Source organism: Chiloscyllium plagiosum, unplaced genomic scaffold, assembly GCF_037043375.1.
Source record: "Chiloscyllium plagiosum isolate Xiang-an unplaced genomic scaffold, Cpla_swu_hap1 HiC_scaffold_53X, whole genome shotgun sequence".
NCBI lineage: Eukaryota > Metazoa > Chordata > Chondrichthyes > Orectolobiformes > Hemiscylliidae > Chiloscyllium > Chiloscyllium plagiosum.
Window position 1 is genome coordinate 25,138,366 of NW_028270191.1, and position 26,180 is coordinate 25,164,545.

The 26,180-nt window shown below is 40.2% G+C and overlaps 1 protein-coding gene across 4 annotated transcripts in view; it reads right to left on the bottom strand.

The window, feature by feature from the left end:
- The window catches only part of LOC122543279 (arf-GAP with GTPase, ANK repeat and PH domain-containing protein 1-like), a 203,688-nt gene that overhangs the window by 9,524 nt on the left and 167,984 nt on the right, over positions 1–26,180 (bottom strand). For 2 of the 4 annotated variants that reach the window (XM_043681772.2, XM_043681770.2), the window contains exons 11-17: positions 25,783–25,930; positions 24,941–25,078; positions 20,842–20,982; positions 11,975–12,129; positions 10,768–10,858; positions 9,725–9,947; positions 5,945–6,200 (exon numbers count right to left, since the gene is read on the bottom strand). In XM_043681772.2, the coding sequence (XP_043537707.2) occupies positions 5,945–6,200; positions 9,725–9,947; positions 10,768–10,858; positions 11,975–12,129; positions 20,842–20,982; positions 24,941–25,078; positions 25,783–25,930 (1,152 nt within the window). Of the gene's footprint in view, positions 1–5,944; positions 6,201–9,724; positions 9,948–10,767; positions 10,859–11,974; positions 12,130–13,377; positions 13,438–20,841; positions 20,983–24,940; positions 25,079–25,782; positions 25,931–26,180 lie in introns of all 4 variants that reach the window. The other 2 variants (XM_043681769.2, XM_043681771.2) reach the window with 2 other exon arrangements.

Consider the following 26,180-nt stretch of genomic DNA (forward strand, 5'->3'; position numbering starts at 1 on the left):
ATGTTAAAAATATTTAAGTTATTTCATTAAATGGAAGTGAATTTCTCCTGCCATAGGATCAGAAGTAGGCCATTTAGCCTAGTCAATGAGATCATGGCTGATCTGATCATCCTCAAATCCACTTTCCTGCCTGCTCCCTTTAACCCTTTGATTCCCTTGCTGATTAAAAAATGTCTCTCAGCCTTGAACATATTTAATGACTCAGCCTCAATAGCCCTGTCCAGTAAAGAATTCAACAAATTCACTACCCTGTGAGAGAAGAAACTCTTCCTCATCTACCTTAAATTGGCAATCCTTTAATCTAAGTTTATTCCTTCCAGTCATAGTCTTGCCAACAAAGGGAATCAACCTCTCCTATCTACCCTGTCAAGTCCCCCAAGAATCTTGTATATTTTGATAAGGTTTGCACTCATTCTTCTGAACTCGTCAGTACAGGCCCAATCTACTCAACCTCTCCCCATTATGAAAATTCCTCCATACTCAAGATCAACTTTGGGATCCTTCTCTGATCTGCCTCCAATCCAAATATATCTTATGATTAGATGAGATTACTTACAGTGTGGAAACAGGCCCTTTGGCCCAACAAGTCCACACCGACCCTCCGAAGAGCAACCCACCCAGACCCATTCCCCTACATTTACCCCTTCACCTAACACTATGGGAAATTTAGCATGGCCAATTCACCTAACCTGCACACCTTTGGACTGTAGGAGGAAACTGGAGCACCCGGAGGAAACCCACGCAGACAGTGGCCCGAGGCAGGAATTGAACCTGGGTCTCTGGCGCTGTGAGGCAGCAGTGCTAACCACTGTGCCACCATGCCATCTTAGATAAGGGGACCAAAGTGAGAACAGTAGTCCAGTTGTGGTCTGACTAGTGCATTGTATAGTTTCAGCAAGACATCTGTCCTTTTATACTCCATTATTTTTAAACTAAAGGCCAACATTGCATTTGCCTTCTCTATTACCTGCTGAACTTGAACGCTAGCTTTTCATGATGCATGCATGAAGACCTTCAAATTCCCCCTTTCCTGTAGATTTCTGCAGTCTTTTCCCATTTAAATAATATTCAGCTCTTTTATTTCTGCCAAAATGCATAACCTTTTATTTTTCCACATTCCATTCCATCTGCAAAGTTTTTGCCCACTTAATCTGTCTATGCATCTCTGTAGACTCAACGCTATCCTCACTACTTGCCTTCCCAGTTTTTTTGTGTCACTCACAAACTTTGGCTACGGTACATTCACTTCCATGATCCAGGTTATTAACATATTATAAATAACTGTGGCCTCAGCACTGATCCCTGTGGCACTCCACTCGTTATGGGTTGCCATCCTGAAAATGCCCCCCTTATCCCAACTGTGTATTCTTATAGTCAGTCAATCCTCTATCCACGTTAATATACCACCCCCAATATCATAGGCTCTTACTTTACTAAATAGCCTTATGTGCAGTACTTTATCAAATGGCTTTTGGAAATATCACATCTACTCGTTCCCTTTTATCTCAGTTTATTTTCTGGTCATCCTTTGTTGGCTTTCAAAACTTACCCCGTTCCTCTGGTTTATCTCTAATCTTTGGCACACTATATGTTGTTTCTTTTGATTTTATGTTACCTTTAACTTCCATGGTTAACTATGGATGTTTATCCCTTTTCTAGAATCATTCTTCTCATGGAGATATATCTTTGTTGTGAGTAATTAACTATTTTCTTAAATGTCTTCCATTGTTCATTAACCATCTTTTCTGTTGAACGCTTTTCCTAGTCCACTTCAGGCAACTATATCCTCAATGATTTGTAACTATCATTATTTATGTTTAGCACATTTGGTTCCAACCTAAGTTTCTCACTCTCTGACAGAATGCTAAATTCTAACATGTTATGGTCACCGTTTCCTCTGTGCTCTCTTACTTTGTGATCATTTATTAAACTTGCCTCATTATAAATACCAGACCCAAAACAACCAATCTCTGGTTGGTTCTGCAACATACTGTCCGATGAAACTATCCCAAATACACAGTGTATATTAGAAAAATCAAATTTGCAAAGAAATTAGAGTCACCCATGGTTAATATACTCCTTCTTTTATGTGTGCTTATTATCTCCTGATTTATTCTCTATCCTACACAACAGCTGTTGTTAGGGGGCATACAAACTACTTCCACCAGGGTCTTCTTCTCCTCATTATTCCTTACCTCCACCCACATGGATTCTACCATCTACTGATCCAAGATCATTTCCTGCTATTATACGTTTTCCATCTTGTACTGACAAAGCTACCCTACCACTTTGTCCTTCTTACCTATCCTTTCAAAAGTCACATATCCTGCATATTTAGTTCCTAGGTTTGATCTCCTTGTAACCATGTCTCCATAATGACTATAGGATCATACCCATTAACCTCTAGTTGAACCATTAATTCATTTATTGTGTTCCAAATACTACATGCGTTTAAGTAAAGAGTCATTAATTTCGCCCTTTTTACCATTTTTCTTTCACTTTTGTCCCTATATGCTGCATTTTTATTGCTTGTACACTCTGCCCTTCCTGTTGCACTTTGGGTATCATTACCCATCTAGTCGCCTACAATTTTGCCATATCCATTTGCTTTTTACGTCCATTATCCCCTCTCCAGAACTCTACCCCACTCTATTTAGGTTAAAGTCCTTTAGGACCCTGCTCCCAGCCTCGTTTAAGTGAAGCCCATCTCACTGAAACAACTCCTTCTACCCCAGTGCTAGAGCCATTGTGCCATGAAATGAAACTCATTTTTCCCACATCAATCTTTAAGCCACGCATTTAACTCTTTGACTTTATTTATCCTATGTAAGTTTTCTCATGGCTTAGATAGTAATCCTGAAATTATTACCATGGAAACTGCTTTTTAAATTCAGTTCCCAACTGTTCAAATTTTTTCTGCAAATCCTCCTTTCTAGTTCTATCAATATTATTGCTACTTATTGTGGATAATGACAATTCCTCCCCTCCCACTCTGAGTTCCTTTCCAGCCCCAGGGGGATGTCTTTAACCCTGGCAACACAGCCTTTGGGACTCACACTCACTGCAGCAGAGAACAGTATCTATCCCCTTAATTGTATTGCCCTTTACCACTACTTATATTCCCATTCCCAATTTTAAGGCCTCTCATAGACTATATTTTTATTATCTAATGCAAGGGATAGGACTACATCCTGAAACAAAGTGTCAGGTAACCTCTCTCTCTGATGTGACACTTTGCCTTCAGCTTGGACTCCAACTGCTCAACTTGGATTGGAGGTTTCTTGAACTGCAAGTACTTACTACAGACGTGTTCACCCTGGATCACCTTAGTGTCCAACAGCTACCACATCTTCAGCAGCAACACATCACATATCCTGCTATCACTATTGTATCTTATTTAATGTATTCATTGGTTACTCTAGTATCCCTGTTGTTTACACTTGAAGAATGTCCTGCTGTTCACACATTGAACTCTTTTTCTGATCATTGTCTGCTAAGTGGAGCATATGGGATACAGCTGCAAGAATATGCGTCTATTCCAACAGTCAGTGGCTACATCTTTTCTAATTATACTTCTATTTCCCTCTTACATTGTGGCTAATTACCACTGCAGCACTCAGGAGGTACTGTGTTGTCAGCAGTGCCATTCTGCAGTTTAGATGTTAAACTGACGTCTTGTCAACCAGTTCCAGTGGTCAAAATTAATGTTAAATTTCCTATGAAAGAAGTTGAAGAAAAGCAAGGCATATTCTCTACGTGAGCTGGCCAACAATCCTCCTTCCATTAAAACTATGAACAGTTGGCTGTCAGTCTCATTTCTGCTTATGGCAACTTGTTGTGCTCAGAACAACCACTATATTTGCAAGCATAACAACTGTTGTTGGCGTTCAAAGTAATTCATTATGTGACGCGCATTTGGATGTTTCTGCAGTAGAGTGATATGAATGCAGGCCACCAAATTATACAAAATAAGCTAATCAGTAAATCATACAGTTCAATATAACAGACCAATAATTCACAGAAACTGGAAAATAGAGGCAAACTTGTATTAGAAACTCATTAGAAATTCTGTTTTTATAATGCAGAAATGAAAAGATTTTGTTTTAAATTCACTAATAGGAGTCGCTGGTTGAGCCAGCATTTATTCCCCATCCCTAGTTACCCCTTGAGAAGGTGATGGTGAGCTGCCTTCTTGGACTGCTGCTGTCTGTGTGGTGCAGGGTGTCACAAAGCTGGTCCCTTTTTTCCTAAAAGCTGTTCCTTTTCTCAAGGATACCTATGGCCATACTAATCTGAAAATGTCTGATCTTGGAAGCTAAGCAGACTCAGGCCTGGTTAGTACTTGGATGGGAGACTACCTGGGAATACCAGGTGCAGTAGGCTTTAAAAAGGGGCAGCTCAGTGGTTAGCACTGCTGCCTCACCGGGTCAGGGACCCAGGTTCAATTCCGTCTTGAGCAACTGTCTGTGTGGAGTTTGCACATTCTCCCCGTGTCTGAGTGGGTTTCCTCCCACAATTGATTCCTGAAGAAGGGCTCGTGCCCGAAACATCGATTCTCCTGCTCCTTGGATGCTGCCTGACCTGCTGCCCTTTTCCAGCAAAACATTTTCAGCTCTGATCTCCAGCGTCTGCAGTCCTCACTTTCTCCTCGAAAATTTCCTCCCACAGTCCAAAGATGTGCATGTTAGGTGAATTGGCCATGCTAAATTGCCCGTAGTATTAGGTGCATTAGTCAGAGGTAAAATGTAGGGGAATGGGTCTGGGTGGGTTGCTCTTCGGAGGGCCGGTGTGGACTTGTTGGGCCAAAGGGCCTGTTTCCACACTGTATTAAAAAAAAGGATACTGTGTCCTTGATTTGTTTTTCAGAGGGGTAATAAACCAGACTGGGCACCGATCAGTCTGGTTTGGTACAGAGAGGAAAATAATTTTGAGAGGCCTTTTGTTTATATGTAAACAGATGAGACTTCAGGCCAAAGTGGTCATGTTTTAGAAGTGACCCGTATAATGAAAGGGGAGTGGTCAGCTTTCTAGCAGTTCAGTTCAGTCCAGAACTAGTTGGGAGATCAACAGTGAGCTGTGTGGAAAATCTCTCTCTCTCCTTCTGCCCTTCTAACTTCAACCTGTAAGCATCTGTTCCATGTATACTGGTTTTTAAGGGGGTTTGCTTATTGGGACTTTTGTGTATATTCAGAACAGTATAATTAAGTCTCGTTTGGATAGACTGAGTTCTGTAGGGGTTCTTTATTCTGTTCTTTGTGTTTCATTGTATCATTTTGTGAAAAAAAAAATGTCTGTTTTAAAACATAGTCGTCAACCTAGCTAGCTTACTCTGGGTAATTTTCACTGTACACTTACCAAAACAAATTGCAAAGTTATAGTCTGGGTTGCCTGCTCAAGAATGTTTTTGAGTGGTCTGGCCTAGTCCATAACAGGGGACACCCATAGTGCTGTTGAGAAGGGGGCTTATAGATTATAACCCAGTGACCTGACAAATCTCAGTTTGATTACATGCCATTAATTGACTACTAAAACAGAAATGTTGACTTTGGGTCAGCATGTCCTACTGCCTTCCAGCTTTGCTCTTCTGATAGGCCTTAGGCCACATTTTTGTAAATGACTTGAAGTTGGAGATGAGGTGACAGGTTAGACTGGCAAGGATGGTACAAGTCTAGGTTGGAGACAATGTCCATTATGAATGGCTTGTCCACAGCAAGCTAAATTAAAGGACAGGAAGGATTATTCATCTCATTTCTACAATAAGTAAACACAACTGAAAATTGATCAATTTTACCCTCCCAGGTAAATTAGCATTAGAAACTGTTAGCTTGATGACATGAACATGAAACCTTTTCGGCAGGGATAGGACAATGGAAAGCACAGCAAATTAGAGTGGAACAGAACCAACACGGAGGAACAAGATCTGTGCCAGCTGAATAACACCTACCCAGACAAGAAGCTGTGTCACTACTACATCCTTTCGTTCACAGGCGAGATGCAGAGCTGTCCGTTTGTCTTTATCTTCAGTCCATTCATTGATGTGCTCCTTTTTGGCATGAGCAAGCAGTAGTAAAATACTGTGAAGGTCCTTCTCCATAACAGCTCGAAACAGCTGCTTTCCAATGGGAATGTCGCGGTATTTCAAGGATGCAAGAAACAATTTCTGCTCATACTTTGCTCTGATCCAGTTCTCCCTTTCTTCCCTACAACAGGACAAGTCATAGTGATATCTTGGCAATTATGACCAGTGATTAAAACAGCAAGAATTCAACAATTTTGTGGACAAAGTTGTATTTAAGCCTTGAAGTGCCTACTCACAATGTGGCTGTACAGGAGACTAGCAGTAACTGTGTTAGTGTGTCTAGAGGGGTGAAATTTAGGTTGTAAATTTGCTTGCTGAGATGGAAGGTTTGTTCTCAGATGTTTCATCACCATACTAGATAATTTCACCAGTGAACCTCCATTGAAGACAGGCCTCTAGGAATTCCGTGCGTATCTTTGTTTAGCCTGTCCCAGGATGGATGTATTGTCCCAGTTGAACTGGTGTCCCTCATTGTCTATAATGTATAGATACTAGTGATAGTTGGTCATGTCTTTTGGTGATTGGCTTGTGCTCATGTATCTTGGTGGCTAGTTTCCGGCCAGTCTGTTTGATGTAGTGTCTGTTGCAGTCCTTGCAGGGTATTTTGTATGTGACGTTTGTTCTGCTGGTCCTTTAGATTCATCAAGAGTTGTTTCAATGTGTTGGTAGGTTTGTGAGCCACCATGATGCCAAGGGGCTGGAGTAGTCTGGTTGTCTGAGATGTCTTTAATGTGTGGTAGTGCGGCGAGAGTCTCTGGGCGTGTTGTACATTCATGTTTACGTTTGTTGCGTGAGAATCGGTGGACTGTGCTTACCCGTTGTTCCTGAATACATTGTATAGGTGTTTTTCTTCGGCATCCCATAGTTCCTGGGTGCTGCAGTGTATTGCGGCTCGTTTAAATAATATCCTGATACAGCTCCATTTGTGGGTGTTGGGATAATTGCTCCTGTAGTTGAGTATCTGGTCAGTATGTGTCGCTTTCTTGTAGACGCTGGTCTGCAGCTCTCCGTTAGCTTTTCGTTCTACAGTGACATCTGGAAGAGGAGTCTATTGTTGTTCTCTTCCTCATTGGTGAACTTTATATCAGTAAGGATGTTGTTTATGTGTTTGTGGTTTTTTTCTAATTTGTTCCATTTCATGATGACAAAGGTGTCATCCACATAGCGGACCCAAAGCTTGAGCTGGATCGTGGGGAGGGTTGCTCATTCCAACATCTGCAAGTTACTTCTGCCAAGAATCCTGATATTGGTGATCCCATGGGTGTCCCATTGATTTGGTTGTCGGCTTGTCATTGACACAGACAACGAGGGACACCAGTTCGACTAGGACAATACATACATCCTGGAACAGGCTAAACAAAGACACGGATGGGAATTCCTAGAAGCCTGGCATTCAAACTGGAACTCCATTAACAAACACATCGATTTGGACCCCATTTACAAACCTCTCAAAAAATGAACCGGAAGGGATATCACCCACTGTAACAGACCAAGACACACAAATAGAGAGCGGGACAGGACACCAGTGCTTCAATGGAGGCTCATTGATGATGTTACCTAGCATGGTGATGAAACGTCTGAGAATAAATCTTCCAGCTCAGCAAGCACACTTACAATCCGAGCTACAAACCTTCACAAAAATTGCAAAGGGTGAAATTTTGTTAGATAGTGGCAAGGTGTGTGAACCTCTTTTGGGAGAATTCATGAGTTGGAAGTGCTTGATGCAAACTTTCCCCCACCCAGATTCTAAACTATTTTCTTGAAAATTGTTTTAATTTTAAAACTGAGATTTGGTAATACCTATATTTGACATAATAATGATGTAAGATACCACTATTTTATCTTTTTTAGGATTATCAACCAAAATGGAATTTGGATAGGTGCATATATTAAATACTAGGAGAGTTTTGCAACTTGGAAAAATAAAGTGCTGCATATTTTTAGCTGTGCCAGAAAAATTTTGTTTTCAAAGCAGTAAGGGAGATAAAATTTGAGACTAATATTAAGAGTCCATGATTTAAGGAGATTTTGTGTAATGACACAGTCCTCTGATTAATTAGGCTGCAGTTTGTGACAAAGCTGGAAGTGCCAGGACAGCAGAGACTTCCAGAGCCTGCAAACTGAACATGTCTCCATCTTTCTCTCCCTCTGTGTGGGGGTTAAAAAAAAAGACAGAAAAAAAAAACAAGAATGCTTAAAAGAAAGAATTCTAATAAGAAAAATACAGGTCTGCTCGATCAACTATCAAAGTGAAGAACAAACAACACTCTACAGAGAGCAGCATATCATCATTGCTAAAAAAAAATTAGGAGGAACCATGTGAGACAACCTAACCTACCCTTGAAATCTGAACTTATGAACTTCCAGACTTTGCTCAGCATATCTATATTCTTTTCCACCAATAATATCAATGTCAAACTGTCTGTCTTTCATTTGTTTTAGTCGTTAATGAGTATGTACTTATTTTGAGTTTTAAAGGGATTTCTGTTATCATAGAGTTAAACAGCATGGAAACAGACCCTTCAGTCTAACACATTAGAAATCCTCTTTTCTCTGCCATTTCTGAAAGTTAAGTGTTTTTAAAACATTATTTTCTGTTAATGATGAAAACAGGTATGAATTGATTTTGTCCTGAATAGCAATCAGTTCAGTAAATTGGACATCTTGGGGGTCTCATTGGAACTTTAAACATTCAGTGATGCCTTGTGGAACAGAGGAGCACAAATATCAGCACACTCTTCCTAGTTAGGTAGTAACAATGACACTTAAGAGTATGAATTGTGACTGTTTTATCCCTTCCTCACATCTGAACGGTGCTGGGCTACAACTTGAACAGCAGCTGGCAGCTTTTGGTCCCTCATTCAACATAGACAGACTATTTGCCCAATGAGACAAGAGATTGCAGCCAAAATCCTAACTTATCTTCTCCAAATTTGATCAAGTTCCCTATTGCGGAGCACTAAAACCAATCATATATCCCCACAACCTATCTGGCTGAAGTCAGTTCCTTCAGCAGGGACACAATGGACTGAATGACCTCCCACAGTGTCTCATTCAACTAATCTATGACCTGGTATCGAATTGGACATTTTTGTATTGGAATGGTTCAATCCAACACCGAACAAAAAATGTACTCACTGAGCCACAAGAGCAATGGACTACGAATCTTCAGACAGGGCTTACATGACAAACTTGGTTTGGGGTCTCAAAACATGAACTGCAGGCTGACTCCATCCCTATTTTTAATCAGTCAAAGACCCTGCTAGTTTATTTCATCTTTGAGTGAAAGGCTAATCTTAACTTTAGCTGAAAATTCCAAATTTTCAAAACAAGCTAGAAGAGGGGTCTTCTATTCTTGTGTGTGTGAAAAATTTCACATTCCAAGTACAGTGCTTGGTAAAACACTCGAATGAAGATGGGGATTCCAAGCATTACAGAGTGCCTTTCAATGCTTGGAGCTATCAGCCAAACCGGAGTGGGTCTCCTACACATACAAAGAATGGGGTAATGCACATATACAATACAATTTGCTGATGGGAATGAGCAGCATTTCACCACGTATATAAGATATTCAGAACTATGGCTTTGTCCCCTCAATCTATTGTTGGTGACCTTAGCAGTGGCAAACACAAAGCAGTCACATACCGTGTAGATTCTGGAGTGGGCTTGCTGCGTCCCTGAGTATTCTTCTCCCACACACTGTTTGCCATCTCATTTCCAATAGACGTCAGCACGAGAGTTAGCTCCAAAGGCCAGTCATCAAGATCCAGAGATCGTACTCGTGAAAGATGGGTCCCAAGATTACGATGAATCCCTGAGCATTCAATACATATGAGTGCTCCCAAATTCAGACTTGCCCAGGTAGGATCTGGAAGAGGGCCCAAAAAGTTCACAGCTCACTTTATGTTGTTTTCAAAATTTGATAATATGTGAAAATAAATGCGTCAGCAGATATAGAAGGTGCTGCACATTGGTCACATGTGGAGCCACCAGACCTGTCTTGTACATGATCTACGGCCATCTTAAAACAGGCATATCTGGCAGCAGATTGCTCTCCTTGCTACTGCAGTCGGTGCCTTCAAAAGAGTCAGAGTGTAGGGAGAGTTAGCTGATAGAGAATAAGAAATTCTGTTCTTCTAGTTTGACATTTAGTTTTTTCACCAGTCATACCCATTTTTCAGGAAAAAAACAAACTATTTAGCTCTGAGCTGACCTCTGCCCAATCTATACAAGCACTGCTCACATTGCCAAATTTGTGGGGATCCTTCTTTTTAGTGCCTAACACATAGATCTATTTTCACAAATTGATTACCTCAAGAGTAGGGCAGATATCGGACCTACTCCACTCAGGCCTCTGTGGCTGCCAACCAAAGCTTCCAGAAACACTTTCCTATTGCGCCAGGAAGTACAGGAATTATAATTGTCCCTATCCCATAGCCTGTACAACCACTTTTCACCTACCGCAGTGTTTGCATGATTCGAGGACACTTACTATCTATACTTCTATGCCACACATAATTTCATGACTAGGTCACCTTACTGAAGTGATACTGTGCCCTAGTCAGAAGTGAACTTGACAATTTAAACATACAGACTGGGCCCATTTTGCAAAAAGATGACAAAATTTTGACCAAATCCAATAAGTTTAATTTTGCTGATGACTTTGAAAAGAAAATATAGATTCTTACTTGCAGCAGCGCAGTCAACACAGAATGAATTTCCTTTGGCATTTCTTATCGCCTGAAGGGCAACAGCTTCACTCCGGCTGTCCATTCGAGCCTAAGGTATAAAAGGTATAATTTAGGGAACTCAATGGATAAATGAGGGCAGTATGGAAAGGACTGCTCTCTTCCAGTAAATTGCAGACCTGAAATTCTGGTCTGGGTAAAGTCAAGTTGGGCCAATATCTGGCCAAGGAATTGGAAAATCAATTGCATTTAGAACTGAGCAACTGGTCTGCTGTAGTTTACTTTTGCATTGACTGAAGCTAAAGATGGTGACCAAAGTGTAATGAACGTGGAATGTTGCAAGGCTTTTGTGTTTTGAAATGTCTTTTTAAATCCAAAGTGAAAGAGAATTTTGGAAAGGCGTATTTGGAATTCAGAATGAACACCTCAGTTTGGGGAAGTGCACATATTGCCAAGGGAATGAGAGTTGAGAAGGAATATAAAGTCAATTGGACCCATTGACATGTCAAATGGCACCTCTCAGGGAAACTTACAAAGGAAGAGCTGCTGCCGAGAGGTAGGGAGATGAGAACTGGAATTCTCTCAGGAATAGGTCTTCTTTGTTCTGGAGGAAATTATGGGGAGCAGAGAAAACCCCTCTATGGGAAAAAACAGTTTTACCAAAGATAACTAAATCATTTAAAGATGGTGAATGCAGGAAAATCTGGAATTTTGGGTTATCAAGACTGTTGTGACCTGAGGCACAAGTGGAATTCTTTGAGGCCTGCCTGGCTGGTGATAATCAGGTCCAGAAAACTTGGACAGAGTAGAATGATTGTTGAAGGACATTGAAAATTTCAACTTGATGTGGCAGGAAGTGTTGAATCTCTGTTGTAGAGCTAGGAGTGACTCTGTCTCACTAAATCAATATGTTTCCTTTTCATTCAATCTTGGATTACACAGTACCTTAAAACAAGTTTGAAGAACATTAAGCATAGCTGAAGCTGACAAAATTGTCAAAATATGTGCCCCTGCACTACCATCCTCAATGAACACAAATTTTGTGAAACTGTTCACTTATAGGATATAAAACAAATTTGCATAAAAAGGCATCTTATCTAATGCACTTTAAGGATTAACTTTGGAGGCAGCATAAACACCTATTGGGATATCTTTTTGCTTGAAGTACATTAACAGTAATCATACCCAGGTTTGCTGACCAAGTTACCTTGTTCTTGCTACTTTCACAGGACTGCAGACTGGCCAGGATTTGACTTTCAATGGCTTGGACCCAGGCATCCCTCTCTTCAAAGTTCACTGCTTCAAAGTACCACATCTGGCCGGTGCTGGAGACAATAGTGAACTCAATGTTCTCCTCTTGTTCTGTGAGAGGGATAATTAGGAGAAAACAGATTTTTTATTCCCCAGCAGCATTATGAAGTAGTCATTAATGTTAAGGTCTGTGAACTTGGCTGTTTTGCCCAGGGTTGGTTATGAATAAGCAGTGAATTCACAGCATGCTGTGCATATTGACTCATATTTGACAAACGGAATTGTACATTTATGTGGAACAGATTAATCAATGACACAAAATGTAAAAGGTTATTGTTACAAAAGAATGTCAAAAAACATTTTTTAAATGGAGATTGAAACAATCAACAGGTTTCCTTCACCCCTATTGGATCAGTCAGTAAATTTACTGGCCAGTATGAGACTGAGGAGCATCCCAAGTTTGAACCTGGTCTTTATTGAGTCACGATAGCAGAAGCACAACAATTTGCCTCAATGTACCAACTTTGGGTCATGGGAAAATCAGCCAAAATTCCAACTACTAATTCCATCAAAGAATGCAAAGTAGGTACATGAATAGTCAAGATTGGGCTCTGATGTGATGTACCAAGTTCAACTAGCCTGTGGATAATCACTATCTAAAGACAATACAGGAGGTCACAGAGCCAAAGTACAGAAGAGTTGGCCAGAATCCAAGGACCTTTATCCCAGGATATCAGACAGGAAGGGGAGGGGATCTGTTCTACAGTCACATATTCTTTAAGAAAGATTTTCTAACTTTGTGAGATGTAGCACCTATGATTGCCCCATTATGCTGACAATGTTTCTCACAAATTGCATGCAACCTGAAGAAATCCTCCGTCAGATTTAAAAGGGGTTCCATCAGCTGGAATCTTTCTTTTGCTCAAGCCTCATTGTGCATCCACCAAAATGGATTTTCAGGCTAACATAACCCTTTTTTTAATGTGCAGTTTAATTAACAGGGTAGCCTTCTTTCAAATGTGTAGGACATTTGTCCTTTATTTTGCACATACTGTACATGAACATGAAAACAATTTTCCTTTCGATTATCTTAAAATATATACTGGGCCGGCCTGTTTTCAGGCCCTTCTTTCCCCTGTCCCTTACACCCTCCACACACACAGCCAAACCAGAAGAACAATAAAACATAGGATTCAGTGCCCAGGCAGGCTTAGGAGTAAAGATTTAACATTCACAACGCAAAAGGACACTGAAAAGCAAAGGCACAGGACAAACGCTTGAACACAGATGTACTCTGGACAGAACACACAACAACTAACAATGGTTCTAGCCATTGGATGCAATTTAAAATAACGTTACCTGCTCTGTAAATATTTCTTAAACTACCAAAACGCTTTAATTTCCACACCCTGCGTTTGGCTGCACCCAGAATCCAGCAAAGCAAGTAGTAGAAGCAATTGGAGAAAGACATTGGAGAAAAGATTACTGCAGAGCACAGCTTCACATTAATAATTGCAAAAGGAAACAGCTGATCTAGGGTACAGATGTGGGCACTGTTGATCCTGTGCATCTCACAAGGCATGAATAGAACAATTATCATTTTAAAAACTCAGAACATGCAATTGATTTGCAAAATGCACCTCTCACGTCAAGTTCTTGATACCAATTACTTTTGTTATTTCACCAACATACTAGGAACAAGCATTAAAGTGGATGTTTGCCTTCACTGAGAGTAGCAATTAGCTGTTGAAGAGGGACTGAACAGCCTTTTGTCACAACACAACGTCAGGAGCCTATTGCCTTCTGAAAAATTAGTAAATCCTACCGCTTTTCAAACTCATTTTATTCTCCCACCCATAGTGCAAGATGACTGCATATTACACACACACATACATACTTTGCTCATTAACCATAAAACAATCAACTCTTTATTTCTAATTTTCCATGTACTTCATCCAGCAAAATGTAGACAAAAGCTTCTCCAACCCAGGCAAGGTTGTTAAACTTTAAACCTATCCCCAGCCTTCTTACCCCCTGTGTAATTGGAGCGACCACTTGCCTCAGTGTGCTGTACATTAAATAGAAGCTTTTACTTCTCTGTAAAGATGTGGGGATGCAGGAACAAGTAGTCAAGGGTGGGATCATGGCTTCCAAATCTAGGAAAGGGAGATGTTGCTCCATTGAATTTATCTCATTCTACATAATTACTGACTGGAAAGGAGTAGGCATGGGGGTTTTGTCGGGGGAGGGTGGGACAGAAAGAGATAACAAATGAACAAAAGCTCCCTTCCCGCATACAGTCTGTTCTGATATAAAATGATAGTTCTATTCCCATGCGATCCCGTGTAAGAAAACCGTGTAATAGCAGCACAATTTAAACCAATGAGACTGGAATCATGTTATAGCCAATACAGGTAGGGAAAGTTCATGTTCTACAAATAATGGTCTAAATTCTTCAATCACATTACAGCCAATTCATGTGGAAGAAACACGTGTTATAGCAGAACTGACTGTACTTATCACAGTGGCAACTCAAAGGAGGCCTTACAAACATCTTGGGAATACGCCTCAAATGACTTCACCTACAAGTTACTGCTGTTACACGAACAAAATGCAGTTAGAATTTAACACACAGCAAAATCTCCCAAACAGCACTGTGGAATGACCAATCAGTCTGCTCTAGGTGGTGTTGGTTGAAGGAGGAATATTGACCAGAACATGGAGAATTTCCTTCCTTGTCTCCCAGGGTTCTTTATCATTTACCCAGAGAGGCAACTGTGATGACTCAATGGCATAAGGCATAGCACAATGCACTGACGTTGACAGTATAGTTACTAATCCTTGTTGCTTGAGGCAGCCAGTTTAAAGTTTCATTTCCTATTCAAATAGGATAGGCTGGGAATATGATCGGTAATAAATGGAAACAAAGAGCCTCGATAAATTAATTATCTTTGCTGCTCCATGGGAAGGTGCATTGGTAAACATTTCCTCTCCACCCTCATGTGTTAGATTCTGCTTCATTCAGTTTAAGTTAGGACAGTTGCTCGTTTAAATCAAATAAATACATTTTACATAGCACTGAAACTTTTCAGTGATATTACCAGTGTGTGAGAGTGAGAGTGTGTATGCGTGAGTGTGGTTTAGAAAATCTTTTTAATTATACAATTAGACTTTTTATACCCGATGGCTTTAATGAAACAACTCCAGAAACTGGCAACCTGAAAATAAAAGTCCAATCATTTTCCAATGAGTATAAATTTTGGTCCCTAACCTCCCTTGATCACCCAAGATATGTAGTTGATTTCTGGAAAATATCATGAAGAAATAGCTCATGCTACTGACCACCATTACTTAAACGTATTTTTGAGAGGCAGCGAACACTGGCCCAGCCAGTGTAGAGTACCCAGTAGATATTTTAAGTCGATCAATTATGTGGCTATAAAAAAGCCCGATCAGGCTGGGGTGACAGGTTCTCATTCCTGAAGGCCTTTTGTGAACCAGTTGGCACAATCCAGGAGATTACAAGATCACCTTCTGGTGCTAGCCCACAAATGACCAAGATTGAATTAAATTTGACAACATAGTCTAGTATGAGCTGAACTCTCATCATCTAAGTTCCTAGCCGGTACCACAATCTCTGAATTACCATACCCAACATGTCAGCAACAACTTTTGTGGAGCAAGTGCACATGCATGGACATTCAGCGATGAGAGAATAAGACTGGGCTCATCAGTGATACTCCTTGCAGTTGAATAGCTCAATAGTCATGGTCAAACATCATGTGAGATTAATCACCACTCATTTAAGGTACTGAAAGGTATTTAGCACTATAGAATTGTCCCCCAGCATGCAGAAAACATAAGCAAATATTGACAATGGGTAGGGTTAAGCTGGTTTGGGGGAGGGAAGGGAAATAATAAGCTAAAATTTGGTAAATATTTATAAATGCAGCTCATCTTTAAAATATAGCTTCAGTTTAGTTATTAACTTGACCTGAAGACTTGAGCCAAACTTGATGTTACTGGAAATTTCACTGGAAATCCTGGGTATACCACAAGCTGCTCACATTTGCCAAAATTTTGACAAATGAAGACATGCAAAGGGGGAAAAAAAACCAAATGTGCTCCTACATCACATTGCAGGATCCTGATAAAGTACTGAGATAAATCAAGAGGGCAGTAGTAACTACTTGGAAATTTCAGGTTCCAGTTTAATGATTGGCTTTCTTTCATTTTCCAAATAAAATTCATCACACACTAAACCAGGGAAATCTGCTCTGGAAGTAAATAAATTCAATGGAACTCTCTGGAGCAACATGGTTCCAGGCAGCAGCTCCATAAACCACCAGCAATCTATTTTAGGAGAGGTGCAATGCACTTAGAAATATCACATTGTTTTGTCAACCTAGTGGATGGTACATTTATATTATATTACAATTTCTTGACTTCATGCAATGGCCCTGCTCCCTCTCCTCTGAGTGAACTATTCCCTTATTATGAAGAGATCTACTGTGAAGAATCAATACTTTACTGTTGATTCTACCCTCAAGGCTGCATTATTTATACATCCCAATTGGATTTTCAAGGTAAAGCTGTGTATCAATAGATCTCCCAGGCATTGCTCAAAGTAAAGAAGGAATATATGTGTTATTCTGTTAGTGTTATGCTTCATCTAATCTATCACAAATTCTAATTGCTGTGAATTGGCATATCCTGATTAAATTAGAATTATAAACTAATTACTGTTAAACACACATCCTGAGGTCATATAAAAGTTAATTGTTATTTTGAACTTCCGGTTTTTTAAAAAAACATTTTCCTGCATGATGCTTGAATTTTGACATACATCGGATATCCAATCACATTGCAGTCTGGGATCTAGGGTGTAATCTAGTTTGTGCAGTTAAAACCATTGCACTGAATTTCAGGTTTCCGGTTAATGACTGGCTTTCTTTCACTTTCCAAAAAAGGTTGTATCTATAACAGTATTATTTTGAGATGCATGTTCGATGTAAAACTTTTGAAAGAACAGCTAGTGTCACATGATCTGTGACACTACTTGTGACATGCTATTTAATAAAGTCTGGAATTTTGTCATTCACAATGTATTATTCTGATAAGGTGCAGCTTTGTCCTTTTAAAGCAAACAAAATCTAATTAGGAAAGTAAAGAGAAGCTTAGCTCAAAGCTTAATTATCCCATGGTCAAAATACTTTGTAAATGTACTGTACACAATTCTTCCATCAAAATGTTAATATTTGTTCCTTTAAGGCTGCAAAGTTAATTGCTTTTATGTGAGTTCATGCAACAGTCAATTGAGAGACCTGAGGAAAGGTCACTCAACCCCAAACATTAATTCTGATTTCTCTCCAAAAATTCTGGCAGACCTGCTGAGCTTTTCCAGCAATTTCTATTTTTGTTTCTGATTTACAACATCCACAGTTCTTTCGGTTTTTAATTTGCATTTTAGTTCTGTTGTTTTGCATTCCTTTAGCTCGTCTTTGTCAACAATTTTCTTTTTGAAGAACTGAGATGCTGAAATTTGAGTGCAACAGTTAAATATATTGGTCAGGAAGCATGGGCATGATTAACTGTTTCATAAAAACAGTACATAAGTTTTCATTTCCTGTATGTCACACTCTCTTGGGTAGCTGTATGAGCCTGCACTTATATACCCTGCTAAGGCCTGAAATTAGAAGGAAAGTTAGTCATTACAGCACAATTGAATTAAGATCCTTGCTGCTGTGTATAAGTTCCAGGACCACAAGGGTGCAGGAAACGTATTTTGTGAATGATACACATAAAATTAACTTACAATTACCAAAATACTTGGGAGAATATGCATTCCATTTTAAGTTTGGAGGATGCAATCACTGTGAAAGTCAATAATTTAAATGTATGGCTTAAAGATTAGTGTGGGATGCATGAGTTTCAGTTCATGGGCACTGGCACCATCACTGGTGTAGAAGGGAGCTGTTCTGTTGGGCGGCTTTCACTTGAATCGTGCTGGGCCCAGTGTTCTGTGAATTTAATAACTAGGGCTGTAGACCGGGCTTTATATTAATTGGGGGGGGGGGGAGGGGTGCATTCAGGAGGAGGGCTAAGTTGTCTTACGAAGAAAAAGGACATGGTAGCATGACAGGGAAACTATTTTGATAATGATACCCAGAATAGAACAGGAAGGGACAGAGTGTACCAACATTGAAAAAAGCTGCAAACAGAGTGAAAGGTGGAACAAAATGGCAAGAAAGGCAAAAGCAATGTCCTTTTACTGAAATGCACATAGTAATCAGAACAGAACAAATGAATTAATGGCACAAACAGTGGTTAATGGGTATGATCTTATAGTCATTCCTTAGACATGGTTATAAGGAGATCAAAGCAGGGTATGTAACTTTTTCAAAAGGACAGGCAGGAGTGGAAGAGTGGTGGGGTAGCTTCATTAGTAATGAAATGAAATAAGTACAATAGCAAGAAATTATCTAAAATTAGATGATGTAGGTTCCATATGGGTGGAAGTGAGAAAAGACAAAGGGACACTAGCTGGAGTAATCTATTATCCCCCTAACAGTAACAGTAACAATAGAATAACACAGGAGATAATGAGGGTATGTAAAAAGGCAGCATATCAATCATGGATGACTCTAATCTTTGCATAGATTGGGAAAATTAATTTGGCAAAGGTAACCACAAAGAGGAACTCAGACCATATTCAGGACAGTTTCCTAAAATAATATGTTGTGGATCCAAGCAGCGATCAGGCTATTTTGGATCTGGCAATGAGACAGGTTTAATAAATGATCTGATTAAAATGTCCTCTTGGTTACAATGACCATAACATGGTAACATTTAGCATTCAGTTTGAGAGTAAGAAATGTGGAAAAAAACTATGCGAAACTTAAATAATGGCATTTACATAGAGATGAGGGCAGATGGAGTGGGAAAGGAGTTAGCAGAAAAGATGGATGAGGAGAGGTATAATGGCAGACATTTAAGAAATAGCTTGTGCCTCACAACAAAGATATATCACAGTGAGGGAGAAGGATTCTAAGAAGGGGATAAACTGAGTATGATTGACCAAAGAAGTTAAGGATAGTATCAAGTTGGAAGAAAAAAACATACAATGTGGCAAAGATTTGTGATAAACCAGAGGATAGGGAAAGGCATGAAAATTACAAAAGATTACCAAAAAGCAGAAAGAAAAGAAAACTGAGGGCAAACTAGCAGGTAATATAGAAACAGAGAAGAAGAGCTTTAAGGAGCAGGATAGATGAAGGAGAACCAGTAGATGTAATATATTTGGATTTCCAAATGCCATTCGATAAGTTACTGCACAAAAATGTTACATAATAAGAACTATGATATGTGGGGTAGTATATTAGCATGGATACAGGATTGGTTAATTACTAGAAGACAGAGTTGCAATAAGAGGAGCATTGTTAGGATTGCGAGGTACAACTAATGGGGTACACAGAAATCAATGCTGAGGCCACAATTATTTGGAACTATATTAATGATTTGGATGATGGAAGTGAATGTACAATCACCAAGTTTGTAAATGACACAAAGTTAAGCACAAAAGTAAGTAGTAGTGATGAAAAAGCTAACAGAGGGTTATAGGAAGGTTGAGTGAATGGGCAAAAACACCTGGCAGATAGAATATAATGCGGGAAGATAAGGTTGTGCACTTTGGCAGGAAGAGTACAAGAGATGAAACTTACTTAAATGGGGAAAGAATGCAGAAAGTTGCAGCACAGAGGAATTTGGGAGGTCCTCATAGACAACTCGCAAAAAGCTAGCATCCAAGCTCAGTAATAAGGAAGGCATGTGGACTGTCGACCTTTATTTCAAAGGAAATAGAGTATTTATGTCTTGCTAAAAAATAGACAAGGCAATCGTCAGACTACGCTTTGAATACTGTGAACAGTTTTGTCCTCTTGTCGAAGATATGCTGGCATTGGAGGCAGTCCAGAGAAGGTTCACTGAGTTGACTCCAGCTATGGAGGAATTTTCTTATTAGGAGAGAATGAGTAGCTTGGGCTTGCACGCATTGGAATTTAGAAGAGCAAGAGGAGACTTCACTGAACCATAAAAGATTCCTAGGGGACCTGACAGGGTAGATGCGGAGAGGCTGTTTCCCTTTGTGGGAGAGTCTAGGACCAGAGGGTGTAATTTCAGAATAAGGGGTCATCCATGAAAGACAGAGATGAGGAGGAATTTCATCTGAGGGAAGTGAATCTGTCAGTTTTCTTTTAACCACAGAGGGCTGTTGAGGCTGGGTCGTTAAGCATATTCAACGTTAAGATAGACAGATTTTTAATCAGTAAGATAATCCAAGGTTATGGGGAAAAGGCAGTAAAGTGGAGTTGAGGATTGAATGGCGGAACAGATTTGATGTACCAGATGGCTTTCATCTACTCCTATATCTATGGTCTTATGGTCTATGAGGAATGTTTGGGGCACAAAGCTTCTTTGTTGCTGAAATTCCTTTGCCATTATGAAAGTTTGCTCAGTTTTCTGTTTGGTGATTTGACAAAACGTGAAAGGAAAATAAAGAAGAAAAACAGAATGACCATCTCCAGTTCAATCTATCAGTATACTAATTTCACTACTGAAATTGGAAGAAGACAGAGCAAATTGTTTCAGAGACGGTGCTTCAGCACTTACAGAGAAGAGTAGCAAAATTATACTTGTAGAAATATCTACAAGAAGTTTGTGGCCTTACCAAATACCAAATTCTTCTAGACAAGCACTCAAAAATATTTTTCAGTAACATGAGCAGTTAGACTTTCTCAAATACATTCCATTGTGCCATGAATTTACCTTCTGCCAATCCCATCATGCCATCTGCCCTGCTCACACTCTTCTTCCTGCGATGTTTCCTTCGGTTTATCTGGGGTGAGGGTGGGGAGTCCAGCTTGCTGCTTGAGGGACTTGAGATGCCTTCACCTATGGTAGCCCCTTCTTTGTAAAGGAAAACACAGATATGAAATAATCAGTGCTGCAATTCATTTAAGTCTCTTTTTCTCAAAGTATAGTGTGGGTAATAGGAGGCCATTTTGTCCACCCGACCAAATTTTTCTCCCCTACCCATGAATCAAATTGAGGTCCACTTCTCCTTGCATTGCGAGCCACTCTAGAGACTGGAACACAAAATCTAGTCTTTCAATGGAATGCAGAACTGAGGGAATGCTACACTGTTGTTGGCACGGTTATTCAGGTAGAGCATTAAACAAAAGTTGTGCCCACTGATAGCAACCAAGGTTGGAAACCTTGGCCTACCTTGCAATATGAAGCCAACTGTGGTATCTCCATTACTACAGTGCCTAAAATGATTCAATTCAGCATTCCAGAAATCAAATTTGGGTTCTTCCTGTTAAGGGCCGAGTCTCACCTCATGGAATTGGTTTTGCACAAAACAACATGTTGTTTTATTTCAACATGAGAAGTCATAGAGTCATAGAGATGTACAGCATGGAAACAGACCCTTCGGTCCAACCCGTCCATGCCAGCACCCGGCCCATATCTCTCCAAACCCTTCCTATTCATATACCCATCCAAATGCCTCTTAAATGTTGCAATTGTACCAGCCTCCACCACATCCTCTGGAAGTCTTTTTTCCCCCTCAGGATAATGAAGTAATTTGCTTTTGATGATAAGTTCTAAATCCCAAAAGGAATTACCTCTTACTTAATAAATTATGAGCAGATCAGCCCTTGATCACTCCATACCAAGTATTTTATGACATTCAAACTCAGTAGCAGCAGCGTATACTATCTACAAGATACAGGCCAAACAAAGTATTCCAATTCCACTGGAATAAAAGAACGAACTGCAGACTCTCTGAAATCTGAAACAAAGACAGAAATTGGTAGGATGATGTAAAGCAAAACATTAACTCTGCTTTCTCTCCACTGATGCTGCCAGATCTGCTTTTGCACTGCAGAAATTCATCAAAGATCCTCAGACAGACCTTCTAAACCCAGGACCACTTCCATCTAGAAGGACAAGGGCAGCAGATACATGGGCATACCACCACCTGCACATTCCCCTCCGAGCCACTCATCATCCTAAGTTGGAAATATATCACTGTTCCTTCACTGTCACTGGGTCAAAATCCTGGAACTCCCTCTTGAATGGCATGTGGGTCAACCCACAGCAGGCTGACTGCAGCGGTTCAAAAAGGCAGTTCACCGCCACTTTCTCAAGGGTCAACTAGGGATGAGCAACAAATGCTGGCCCAGCCAGTGACGACTACATTTCACAAGGAATAATAAAAAGGATTTGCATTTCCCTATCTATAATTTATTTGTATTAGTAAAGTGCAGCCTTGTAATTGTCAGGCTAGAAAGCAATTTCTCCATAGTGCCTCTTCATGACAGTGTGATCAAATGCATAAACCTGTTGGATTAAACTCCCAGCAATTTAATATGCTGTTAATTTTGCATCTTATTTAGTTTCCATTGTATAATACAGTTGGTAGCATTGTCACAACTTGAGTCATAACGTTGTTGTTTAGATTAGATTAGATTAGATTACTTACTTACAGTGTGGAAACAGGCCCTTCAGCCCAACAAGTCCACACCGCCCCGCCGAAGCGCAACCCTCCCATACCCCTACATTACCCCCTACCTAACACTACGGGCAATCTAGCATGGCCAATTCACCTGACCTGCACATTTTTGGACTTGTGGGAGGAAACCGGAGCACCCGGAGGAAACCCACGCAGACACGGGGAGAACGTGCAAACTCCACACAGTCAGTCGCCTGAGGCGGGAATTGAACCCGGGTCTCTGACGCTGCGAGGCAGCAGTGCTAACCACTGTACCACCGTGCCGCCCCTTTTTTGTGTCTCATGAAGCCATGATTTGGACTGGTACACCAGAACAGAGGATGAACTACACTGTCAGAAGGACCATCATAGAGATATACCTATTCAGCTCTACCTAGCTAAAGCCTCTGCAATAATTCTGTGGCTATTTTGAATCATTACAACAATGAACTGTACTTCCAAACATTCTCCAGAAGGGGTCACTGTTGACAAGTTTGTACCAATCACCTGGTCCCAGTTCTCTCTGCACTGGAAATAGCAGACAGCAAACATCGAAGTCGAGAGTGTGATGCTGGAAAAACACAGCAGGTCAGGCAACAGCTGAGGAGCAGGAGAATCGATGTTTTGGGCAAAACCCTGCAAGTTCCCCTCCAAGCCACTCACCATCCTGACTTGGAATTATATTGCCATTCCTTCACTGTCACTGGTCAAAATTGTCAAACACCCTTCCCAACAGTGCTGAACTCCAGCGGTTCAAGAAGGAAGATCACTGCCACCTTCTCAAGGGCAATTAGAGATGGGCTGTGAATGGTGGCCCTGCCATCAACATCCACATTTCATGAATGATTAATTAAAAACAAAGAGGCTATTTCTTCAGTTGTCATCCCCTGGTGGTGTGGTCTGCTTGGCAGATGTTGGTGGGCTTTTGTTAGCTTGTTTGGTTAGTTTGTGCAAGATTGAATTATGAAGCATAGCTGAGTGCTGCTAATGTGCTCTCACTCTTCTATTCCAGCATCAAATCACTTTGGATCTTACTGTTAAAAGAAACGACAGCTTCCAAATTACATTTCTGCAGCATAAAAGTCATTTGGACTCTGAATGTGATCCCAATGGGATTTTCTATGGGTTCACTGTCATTGGCCAGTGCACTTGAATGGCTATTGGTTTGATGGCACAATTACATATATAGTACAAATGACAATATTTTCTTCATACTGATAGCACTGAAAACAGTCAGTCTTTACCTCTAGAACTCAAAATAGTATTTTAAAAATTGCATTCCAACAATATATTTTCAACTCTGCAATATATATTCCAAAACACTTCAGGTTAGTGACTGTCGTAAAGTATGCTAATGCTTCAACAAATCTGCACACTGCATGATTCTACGCAAAAAAAAAGATATGTTACTAGATAATCTACCCCAGTAATAGTATTAAGTAGTAGTATTGAGCTGAAAATGTGTTGCCGGAAAAGCGCAGCAGGTCAGGCAGCATCCAAGGAACAGGAGAATCGACGCTTCGGGCATAAGCCCTTCTTCGGGCTTATGCCCGAAACGTCGATTCTCCTGTTCCTTGGATGCTGCCTGACCTGCTGCGCTTTTCCGGCAACACATTTTCAGCTCTGATCTCCAGCATCTGCAGTCCTCACTTTCTCCTTAAGTAGTAGTATTGGCCAGAATGCTGGGAAAAGGCTGGGACTTGATTGATATAAGCAATCTGAGGGACACAGGTAGGATAGGTAGTGACAAACCTTTCCCCTCAATAACCAGGGTCACCGTTTTAAGGTCAGGAGCATGAGGTTTAGAAGGGTTTAAGGAACATTTCTTTCACTCAGAGAGTTGTGGGTTTCTGGAACTCACTACATAAAATGTAGTAGAGGCAGGAACCATCAAAATGTTTAAGTAATATATAGATGAACACTTGAAACACCACAGCATGCAAAGCTATGGGCCAAATGCTGGAAAATCGGTTTAGAACAGATAGATGTTTGATAACTGACATTTACAAATTAATCCTTCCTTATCATTAGAAGCTGGAACGCAATTTTCTGTATTAGCTTTCATGTATAGAAAATGATAGCTGGCATGCCCCTGAATTTGCTCTGCATTGGGAATGCTAATCATTAAATTTACCCTATGGGGACTTTCTTTCTTAAACGACTAAATAGTTTCAGCCATTCACTGCAACTTCTGTAAATTTTTAAACCAACCTGTTCAGATATGTTATGACACACCTCTGAAACAGGTGGGATTTGAACCTGGGCCTTCTGGCTCTATATAATTAGCAGATACACTTTGCTGCATTCAGAAGGTTAACCACCACACTGCATGGCTACTAGTTACTCATAGAGCTGCCATATTTTCCTTACCAGCAGTTTTTGAACTATTTTCACTCCACTGTTCACTACTAGAAATGGAGGAGCAGTTTGGGAACTTTCCTTTGACCTTGGTATCACCAACAATTGCTTGCTCAGCAACAGGGTCTAAACCACCAGCATGCAGAGAATCTGTGGGAAAAAGACAATCCATGAATTACTCAATCTTTAACTTCCTAAGTTAAACTCTTGCACTAACTATGGTGAAGCACAGCATTGTTAATACTAACGATCATTCAAACTACTTTTGCTGTGTTGTGAAATCAAATATTACAACTGTCAAAATGTTCTAAGTCTAGGGATTGAGAAGCAAATTCTTAATCCTCAAATGCACTAAAAAGATCAGAATGTTCGTCATTACCCAAAATAGGATTATAATGATATATACACATTTTTCATCTCTGCATTCTCACACAGTTGAGATCAAGAGTCATCATGCTGTCTCCTACTCAAACCTAATCACTTAATACGCACAACACACATTGACAAGTACCACATCTTGAATTAATTCTGAGCATTTTAGCTATCCAAAAAGACAAGAAGTTTCAAAGTGGAATAAAATATCTGGAGAAACTCAGCAGAGGTCTGGCAGCAGCTGTGGAGAGAGAAACAGAGTTCATGTTATTAGTCCAATATCACTCTTCAAATAAGTCATATTGTTAACTCTGTTTCTCTCTCCACAAGTGATGCCAGACTTGCTGAGTTTCTCCAGCACTTTCATCTTTTATTTCAGATCTTCAGCGTCCGCAGTACTTTGTTTTTCGTTTCAAAGAGGAATTTTGTACAGTGAAGATTTATTGAGTGCTGCCATAGAGCTTATATTGAGCTGTAATTACCAACACTTTCTTGCCCGCTGCCCATGAGTCCATTCAGGCTGGTGGAGGCACCACTGGTTGAAACAGCACGGGGTGGCCGCTTGCCAGGAACTTTAACTGTTGTCCTGAGAAGATCAATCTCTTTTCCATGGATGTTCTGCATATAATCCTGAGATGAAAAACAAGTAGAATTCACCAGGACTTGAAAATGCTGTTGGAGTGGTGGAGGAAATATGTTTCAAACTTCAATGTCTAAGTGGCAACCTGACAGAGTGGACCCCCAAGCTATTAGAGATTCTGCTTGATTTTCATGCCAGGTTGGTGTCCAGGTAGCAAAGTTGAAACTGACCCCCGCTGAGTAGCATGACAATTCAAAATATCATGGTGATATGATAATTACAAACTGCCCCATTTTCACT